This window comes from Haliaeetus albicilla, chromosome 13 (assembly GCF_947461875.1).
Source record: "Haliaeetus albicilla chromosome 13, bHalAlb1.1, whole genome shotgun sequence".
Classification (NCBI taxonomy): domain Eukaryota; kingdom Metazoa; phylum Chordata; class Aves; order Accipitriformes; family Accipitridae; genus Haliaeetus; species Haliaeetus albicilla.
This window is the reverse complement of record NC_091495.1, coordinates 15,119,078-15,128,571: the sequence shown is the minus strand read 5'-3', so window position 1 is coordinate 15,128,571 and position 9,494 is coordinate 15,119,078. Positions and strand designations below refer to the sequence as shown.

The window sequence follows — 9,494 nt, the reverse complement described above, 5'->3', positions numbered from 1 at the left end:
TTTCTAAATATGTCATCTGCATACATTAAAGATTTAGAAAAGAAGACAGCACTCACCCACAGACATTGGGAGCTCTCTCATAATGGTGTAAAGGTGTCTTTACACATCTGTGTATCAATACACATATGTATATACACATGTTTTTATATACATACAAGCCACTGCCAACTAGCATTAAAGCATTAACCAACAAGTCAGGACCAAGCAGCCCAACAAAAAAACAGCTCAGTATAAATGAAAACATATACTTTCTTTTCATATGTCTGTAAGACACCTAATTTTCAGGAAAAAGTTGCAAATGCAAGCAACAGCCTGGGGCACTCCCCAGTTCAGCCTGTCAGAGCTGGTGAGGCCACGACAGCAGCGCCATGGCTGCTCCAGCTCAGCACCGCGCAAGGACAGGCTCCTCACGCGCCCTGGAGAAACCCTGCCAAGGCCCAAGCCTCGACCCCGCTCCCCACAGCAGCTCCTTGGGGAAGGAAATAAAACAGATTCACTAACCTCAGCTCCACCATGGCCCCCTTCCTCCTCAGGCTCTGCAAGGCCACCCCAGCACCAGCCCCACAGCAGCACCTTCACCGGCCGGGGCAGGAGGAGGTCTCAGCACCACCCCTGCCCAGGTGCCCACAGCCAGACCACAAGCAGCTGCACCGCTCCACGGGGCTTTATTTCATCATATTTCACAGCCCTGCCTCCATCAGGAAGCCGTCATGCTTTAGCAGCAGTTTACTTTATTTCGTAAATACCCATCAGATAAATAACATTCTTTCTTTGTACAGGGGTTTCTAGTAAATCCCCATAAATTGTTCTGATTTAGCACAATTTTCAGTGTGAAATCCCCATCTCAGAACGTGTTTCCTTCAGGTGTCAGGCATAGGAGTCAATCAGGAGGTAAGGCCTCTGCTGCAGGGATGCAAACAAGTGTTGCCTCACATGGTGATTTTGGTCTTTTTTTCTTTTCATACGCAAGAGAAAAATCATCTTGGAGTGAGAGTAAAAGCCAAGGCAGTAGGACCAAGAGGCTGAAGGAGGTCTTGTGAAGAAGGCCACAGCACCGTGCAGCTCTCACTGCTTGGCCCAGCTGCTCTCTGGCACTGCAGAGGCAAGTCGCAAAAAAGCAGTGAACACAACGAACAAGATCTGCTTTGTACACGTCGTACTTGGCAAAAATTGCACAATCACCCCCCCCAGCACACCAAAGCAAGACCCCAAATGCAAAACTAGCGGTTCCTCCTTGGTGAGGGAGCGCAGGAGCCACCATCTGAGCCTGGAGGCACACAGGGGAACTGGGACAGGGAGAAGGGAGCACCACCGTCCCCACTCAGTTTCTGGAAAAAGTGGTCTCTGTCCAGGAATGGAGTCCCTCACCCTCTGCTAGCTTTTATTTTCCAGTTACACAAGAGCAGCATTTTCACTCTTTAGTATTTCCAAGTACCTCTGCAAATACTTCTCCGTACAGCCTGTACTCCTCAGCACTGGGACATGGCACCCCTGCATGGAGAAAACGCAAAATTCAGTGCAAGCAAAGGATGAATTTTATTTACCCTTAGATATATTACAGACCTCTCCTGTTGATGTACACTTCCTTATGCTGATATGGCACACGCTTCAGGCATGACTGCCCCATCACTGAAATCAATGAAATCAATGCAAAATTCAGAGGGGTATCTAGAATAGGGAAGACGTGGTAATTAAAAACCTTAAAGTCGCACTTCAGGGAGTTAATGCCTGCAGTATAGACACTTACGGGCTGATCTGGGCAATAAAGGTGCCTCTGGCTGCATGATCTTGAGGGTCTCACTGAACTTTTTGATATAAATTGCACTGTGAAAGTGGTAGACTTAACATAGAGGTGGGTTCACAAGATCCGGGCCTAAACGTTCAGGCAGTGTCCCCCGACCTGCTCTTTTGGGAAGCTGCCCTTTTCCCGTGGCCCTACCGCCTCTCAGGTTGTGAAAAGAAACCTGAAATTATTTGAATTATTTTCCTTCCTGCTACAGCACGCACATGTGTAAAGCACTACCGAGGTAATGAGCTGTTACACAGGCTGTCACTGCCGAAGGAGGCAGAGAGGGGAGATTTTGTTACCCTTCAGTTGCAGTTACCGCCCCAGTCACTATTTGCACCCTGTAGTAAGCAACACGGTATAAAATAACCTTTATTTCCTGCCAGTTCACAGGAGCAGCTATTATTCCTCTGACAATAAAGAGCCCCAGGCAAGCGCTCCCTCTGTGGACAGCGGACCACCGCCGGCCACTTTCCACGCGCACCCAACACCCACGGCAGCGCCGCCCGGCAGGCAGAGGCCCGCGGGCGCGGCGAGGTGCCCGCGGGCGAGCCCAGGCTGCCGCCACGGCTGCATAATTTTTCCGTGAACTTTTTTCTTTCTTCCTCCGGAGCGCGGCCGAGTCCCAAAAAAGCCCGTTTTCCCTCCCAAAAAGCTGGGTGCTCCAGGTGAGGCTCGAACTCACAACCTCGGCATTGCTCGGCTTTGTACTGCTGTATAAGTACCGCGCGCTAACCGATTGCGCCACTGGAGCCCTGACACCAACTCCTCCCGAACGGTTTATCAAGGACTCGCCCGCCCCGCCGGGCCAAGGGCGGCGGCGCGCCCGCCTGCGCACCGCGCTGGGCAGCGGCCCCGGGCCGCCCCGGTTCTCTGCCCGGGCCGCGCTCTCGTCGTTAACGGCCGTTAACAGCGGCGCGGGGAGGGGAGAAGGGACTGGGTGGCCGCCGCGCCCTCGGGGAGGGCGGCGCCCCCAAGCACGGGAGGCGGGAGAGCGGCTGCGGTGCCGGGACTAAGCCCTCCCCGCCGGCAGGGCGGGCGCGAGGCGCGGCGGGCCGCCGCTCCGAGAGCCCGGCCGCCTCCGCCGCGCGGGGCGGGGCCTGCCGCGCGGGGCGGGGCGGGGCGGGGCGGGGCGGGGAGCGCGGCCCGCCGCCGGCTCGGCGCCGCACCGCCCCCCGCGCAGCCTGCGGCGGGGTCAGGCAGGGCGGCTGCAGGTGACGGGCGGGTGGGGGGGGCGGCCTGTCCGGCCCCCGGCCCCGGCCCCGGCCCCCGGCCCCCCCCCCCCCCCGCGCCAGCGCCAGACATCGCTGCCGGCTGAAGCGGCCCCCGCCGTTCCGCACTCCGGAGACGAGGCAGACGGGCCCCGGCCCCGGCCCCGGCCCCGGGTCGTGCGGGACCAAACCTCCCGACGGCCTTCGGTAAAAAAGGCATTAGCCGCTAGGTCAGCGAAGTTCATCCTCGCGCTGATTCACATCGGTGGGAGACAGGGCACCCGTCTGTCGTGCTCAGGTCCGAGCCGGAGAGAAAAACGGCGAGTTACTGCCAGTAAAGGAAACGATGCTCTCCGTAGTACCACCAGCCGCACAGCCCAGGGCGTCGCAGGCTCCTTGCTGCTCCGCTGCCGCCGTGCGCCATGAGGGGGATGGCCTGGCACTTCCAAAACAAGTAGTACAGGTTAAAAGGAATCATGTAAAACGATTTCTGAATGCTAGTTCATAGAAGTAACCAAAGACACTGGGGTTTATCCCGTAGGGATAATTCATTGAGGGCTTACTTTACCTCTGGATGGAATCGGGTGCTCTGACACGAAAATGCTGAATAGATCTAAAAGGCCAACATTACTTACACAGGGAAACAACACAGTGTATATCTGATTACAGGCTTAGAAACAGTTACCAGATGAAAACACAAACCCTTCAGCACATGTTTATTGTTAAAAGTATACCACTAACAGATTTATTCTGCAGTCAGATCTGTCTTACCTTTATGTGGCAGGATGATGGTAAACTTAATCGGCATCAGCAGATATTTAAACACAAGCAATGTTCCAACACTGTTACACAGTTGAGACAGAGACATACTCTTTCTTTTTTTCCACCCATGGCTAGGCATTGTCACCATATTTACTTTCTAGACAGCTCTGTTGGGTTACTGACAGAAGTACTAGCAACCATTTTCCTTTCTACCGCTACTTCACTCCGGGCAAAGCAACAAGCTCTGGGTATTACTTTACAGGGTGGATGGTTGTAGAGGGTGCTACACAGCGCTTGGATTTCCATGGCCTCTAAAAATGAAATATTGGTGGCCCAGCAGCAGGTGACAGGCACGCAGCCAGTTTTAAGTAAATAGCACTGATCTCCCAACTGCTTCTGGCAGATTGAGTGGCAGTTACGTGTGACTTCATTACCTCCTCCACCCACCTCTGATCCATAAATGAGCTGAAACTTTTTGAGACTGTTTTGAATGGAGACAAGGTGCTTCTTGCTTGTCAAGAAAGTTGTTCTGCTGTTGGTACTATTACTGTGGGCATTATTTAGAATGTGTTTCAGTGGTATACACCATTGACAGGTAAAGCAACATGCGATTGCTGTATCTGACCACTGATGAAGGTGGCTGGCACGGAGAAAAAGAGAAAACCGACAGTTCGTTTCTTAGAGAAATTTCCCATCATCACATAGGTTTAGTTGGCATACCAGAAAACATCAGCTGCCTTCATTACCCTTAGCAGTGCATCATTACACTAGAAAATTAAATATTCTATACCACGCAAAGATTGCGGTGAACATAATTTCATCCAAACAAGCACTTTTTTGGCAAATACAAGAATGTCAGGAAGAATCAAAGCTGAAGCTGTAAATACACGGACAAGCTCTTTATTGCAGATTTAACCTTAGACTCAGCCAAGAGTGAGGACTCAGTCAGTCTAATTTTGGTGTTTATAGAGATGATAATCACTGCGCGTTTTATTTTACTCATCCTCACCATAAAAGTAACAGTGATAACAGTGAAGATTCTAGTAGTTTTCGTGGGATCTTTAACTTTTCTACTGTGCTATGTGATTCACTTGCTTCTTATGTTTGTCCCCACAGAGACTGAGGCTCTTGATAGTATGTTTGTATCAGTGAAATTTGGCCATGTGAATTAGTTTGTAGGAACATAACTGTACTTGGGTTCAAGTAGTAGGCTTGTTACCAATTTGAATTTTTGTTTTCATCAACTATGTAGGGCTTTTTAATATAAATAATTTTTCATTTTTTAAAGAAGTACTTCCTTTGTGTTTGTTCTCAAAGAACAAACAGAAGCAGCACAGAATTGACCAAAAATAGGAAGCATGTTCAGCTGGGTGAAACGGATTATTTAGTCATATCTAGGTCTTCCTTTTTACATTTCTTCATAATATTAAAAAAAAAAAAAAAAGATAAAAAGCAGAAGTTAAAGCTGTCCTAATGGTGCAGAAAGTTACTTGCTTCCTTCTGCTTGCAGAACCTCCAGATTATCACTTCAGTGTAGCTCCATTATTTTAACAACCGGGTAAGATAAATCAGTCTCTGTATTGCACAGGGACAGAAAGGCAAAGTTGAAATGATACTAAAAGGATTTTGTACTCAAATTGCTGGTGAATGCAAACCTCCCCTGGTGAAGATTTTTCAGAATACTTCTTAGCACTAAGTATGAAAAAAACAAAGCTTAAGAGCCAATTTTCACAATGCTGTTTGCTTTCAAGAGTAAAATGGGCAGAGCGGAGCAGGCAGCATCCATACTTGCTGGCTTTATGGTCCGTTTCCCTCTCCCCTTCCCAGGGGCTCTAAGCCATTCTTGGTCTTTATCATCAGTTCTTTAGGTAAAAAAATAAAAATAATACAGGGAGTAATGGAAAAGTGACCAAATATCACTTTAATACAGATAAAAATCCTGGCCAACAAACCTGAATACCTCTTCTAACTAGAAACACAATATTTAGCTTATGTGCTTTTTGTTAACATATCCTGCTTGCTGGACACCAGCTAGTAAATTTAAGTCTCTAATAGGTCTGGTGGTTGAGGAAAGTAGAAAAATAGAGTAGGTGCTGTCCTAAACTCAGTTTTTTCTACTACCACTTTTTTCATGTACCCTTAATACAAAAGATGGATTATTTTTGTGTAGCAGCTCTGTGCTTCAGTAGTCTTGTGCTTCTCTGGCAGCAAAAGCTGACAAATCGAGTCCTTACCTTTGCATAAAGGGAAGGATCTGAGCCAAAAGTGAGAGCAGAAACCCCAGCTGCTAGAACAGGCTTCGATGGATGTGAAGAGTCACTGTGAAGCAGATTAGCAAGAAAAATCCAGGCCTCTATCAGGTCACGAGGCATATGTATTTACTTGAGTCTTATGGAGACTTGTAACGCTGGCTCTTTTCTTTGCCTCTCCAATACAATTCACAGAAATCGAGTTTCATGGCCCAGTACTTCCAGGCCTTGCAGACCATTTCTTAGCCCTCCTCAAAAAAACCTAAACAACAAAATCCCAATGTTCCCTTATACCTGTTATACACATGGAGAGGCCATTAACTGCATTTTTCAAAACCTCTTGGTTACAGAAGGTAGCAGAAAATGCTACCCTGTGATAATAACCTCAGCTTCATACTAATGGTGAATTTTATAAGTGAACTTCATTTGTTTCCTCCCTGAGTAGGTCTAGCTATCGGGTTTTCATACCTCACTCTAGCCACAGAGTGGATTTATCACCATGCAACAGATCGTTTTCTCTGCAGGTAATAGTACCTTGTATTCTGCCTCGTGGAAAAAAAGTGGAGACTAGGGATTAGGGTAGGGGTTGCAGACAATAGCCTTGCAGTTAAAACCGGCACATGAATATTGTGGTGAGTAAGTCTTGGCTCTATCATTTCCACGATCTGTGTTTTTTCCTACTGTGGCTTTGTACAATCTCTTGGTTTTCATGCCCAATAAATGGAGTCCTGCTCTGCAATGCATGTTACTAATGATGAGGTAGAGCTTTACAAAATCATGGTCATTAAAACAGAGTGTCTTCAGTTCTCCTGGTCCTGCCAGGCTGGGTCACAATCCTCTAAGTGAAAGTGCATGTTAAATAGAAGATCTCTTTCCTTTGCGGCTGAATAGTGTTCCAGCAGCCTACAGTACAAAAAGCACTGAAGTGTTCCTGTCTCTAGGTCCAAAAACAGGCCTAATGACTTTGCTATGCACCGGTGTCTCACCACAGCCATTCTGATAGTAGAAATTTCATGTGCTAAATAAATAATGGGCGGTGGGGAGGGTGTTTCTATAATTGAGTGAAATAATAATTCCTTTGGGCTTATTTCAGAGGAAATTATTGCCAGTCCCATTGTGATTGTACTAATACAGCAGAGCTGTAATCCACAGGTGGATCTTGTTATCCCAAAATAAATGGGGTTTTTTTGATCAATTATGTAATTAGTTTAAACTAAACTGCAAGGAAGTGATAGAGATGAAGGTAAAACAGAATCACCCTTACACATACTGGAATAAGAACATTGGTATTAGTTAAAACTCACACTCCATTCCTTTTTTCCATTGGAAAATTGTAATGGTATAAGGTAAAGAACTCCCAAATTTGTACTGTTCCAGCATGCTGACTCTTCAGTCCAGCAGCTGCTGGACTGCTCATACGCGCAAGCCATGGAGCATGTAACACTCACTTTTAAACAAATCATATTATAACCTTATACCCATACACATTCACCCACTAAGCACAGTGTAGATACAATCAGAAGACTAAGCGATGGCAAGAGCAACTGAAAAGTGCCAACATTTTATAATGTCTTGGGTTTTTTTGTTTACTACCCATTTCATGTATTTCAAGTCTGAAAATAAATGTTTATACATTTGCTTATTAAAAAATGGGGGTGGCAGGGAACAGAGTGAGCAATCCCATAGGAACTACATTGAACAGAAACTAGTGAAGGAATAAAGACTAATACAGGTCTGGAATGCCTGGCAGTTTTCAGTTTCTTGTTTGCCTGATAATTTGGTGACAGTATGCTGCACTTTCCCAAAGGGCATCACAGAACCAGGTTCAGCTCTCCAACAAGGCCCGCTGCAACATTGCAAAGAGAGGATCAAATTAGAAATGAGCATTTATGGGTAGCTGCTTTTGGTTTTACAAATGCAAGAGATCTCTTTATTTTTGTTATTTGGCAGAAGACGACCCCAATATTTTCAAACACACTCCCCCAAACATTCAGCCTAAGAAGGTTGAAGGGAGGTGGTGAAAAGAAAATGGGGCTCTACTATCAAGCCTGAAATATCTATATATGGTTATGCATGTATAAAAATACTTTTTGTATATTACATGTAACTAAACTTTGAGCAACTGCTCTCAATTTGCATTTAGCTTTGAAATCTGTTTCTATATTAGACTTGCAGGGTGTGGATGCCCAAGTCATGCCCATTTTCCTAACTTTCAGTTTGTGTATGTAACAAGGCAATTTTTGTAAAGAGGAAACACACACTCCAGTTGATGCAGTAAAGAGAATTAAGACACCTCCTGTAGGCAGAATCAGTCTCTGATGAAAATATATATTTTAAAAACACTAGTCAATTATTAGCTAAGCTGCTGGAGCATTAGTACTCTTTACAAAGTAACCTTTGGCTGATGGACCTTGATGACCCTTTGACACTGAAGCCTGAAGACACCTCTTCTACCAACCAATCCTCTGAGCTCTGGGGATGGAACCACATGCAGTTTGCTCACGGAAAGAGCTCTCTGCAAACTCTAGTATCTCCGTCAAAATTTTCCTAGCTGGTGGACCATGGAGCTTCTTGTAAATGTAAGAAAATGGATAGAAGAAAACAAAACTGCCTTTTTGCCACCTGTGTGCAATAAGCTTATGTAAGTAAATGAAGATTTTTTTTTTTTTTTACCCAGTTCTTAGGTATATAAATATTCCTAGCTATAAGAGGAAGCTGCTAAAATGCATACATGGTGAAGATTAGTAAGGAACTGTAGTTCCTTTCAGACTGCAGTCAGTCAGAGTGCTGTTTCAAAGAACAGAAAGTGACTGAAATCTGTTTTCCAGTAACTCAGCAAGAGCTGTAAAGATCAACTTGAATATAAGATATTTGCCTCAACTCAAAGTCTCTTGTAGGCAGTTAGACTGAGTTCAGGGAATTTGTGTCAGGCCCTGTGACGATAAACTTGTAGAAATCAGAGGAGATGGCATCACATTCAGAAATGATAAGATTTAGCTAACAGATTAGTGCTACCGAATTACAGCCTGGAACAGCTGCTAGAGCTGCTGAGGTTCATTCCAACATTGCAGAGGAGCCAAAGCTGCAGGAGCAATCAAAACCGGTGGGACATATCACTGAAAGATAATGTGAAAGGAAGGGCAGGGGCACTGGAGGAGTAGGTTTCCAGGGCATTTCCAGAGCTGTCAAGGCAGGGTAGGGAGGCTGAAGAGGCAGCTTAAAGCTATGAACCATATTTGAATGAGACAGCTAATAAAAGAAAAAAAGTGGGGGCATTATGCAGTTGTACAGCGTGCATATTCTCAGTGTCAAAGCTCATGAACAAATTCCAGTGTAAATAATCCAACGTGTGGCACCTTCTAGTCACAAAGTTAGCAAGGATTTGTTTTGTCAGTGAAGTTGAGGATAATATATTTTGTCCAAAACTCTCTATACAGAAGGCTTTCATAAGAAAGGAGATATAAACCCAGGTTTTATAAAGAAAAT

General features: G+C 45.9%; 1 protein-coding gene, 1 long non-coding RNA gene and 1 other non-coding gene across 5 annotated transcripts in view; 1 reads left to right on the top strand and 2 right to left on the bottom strand.

Annotated features, from left to right (window-relative positions):
• Nucleotides 1-280: 280 nt before the first annotated feature.
• LOC138688833 (uncharacterized) lies at nucleotides 281-2,172 on the bottom strand. Its single transcript, XR_011327637.1, has 3 exons — nucleotides 1,564-2,172; nucleotides 1,436-1,491; nucleotides 281-1,094 (listed from the first exon to the last, which is right to left on the bottom strand). It is a non-coding gene; the product is annotated as an uncharacterized lncRNA (long non-coding RNA).
• A 274-nt stretch (nucleotides 2,173-2,446) lies between these two features.
• TRNAI-UAU (transfer RNA isoleucine (anticodon UAU)) lies at nucleotides 2,447-2,540 on the bottom strand. The gene is made up of 2 exons: nucleotides 2,503-2,540; nucleotides 2,447-2,482 (listed from the first exon to the last, which is right to left on the bottom strand). It is a non-coding gene; the product is annotated as a tRNA-Ile (tRNA).
• A 5,896-nt stretch (nucleotides 2,541-8,436) lies between these two features.
• HAAO (3-hydroxyanthranilate 3,4-dioxygenase) overlaps nucleotides 8,437-9,494 on the top strand; it is a 35,956-nt gene continuing 34,898 nt past the window's right edge. Inside the window, exon 1 of one of the 3 annotated variants that reach the window (XM_069800249.1) lies at nucleotides 8,437-8,649. In XM_069800249.1, coding sequence (XP_069656350.1) covers nucleotides 8,570-8,649 — 80 coding nt within the window. In that variant the 5' untranslated portion in view covers nucleotides 8,437-8,569. The remainder of the gene's footprint in view (nucleotides 8,650-9,494) is intronic. The other 2 variants (XM_009913662.2, XM_069800250.1) reach the window with 2 other exon arrangements.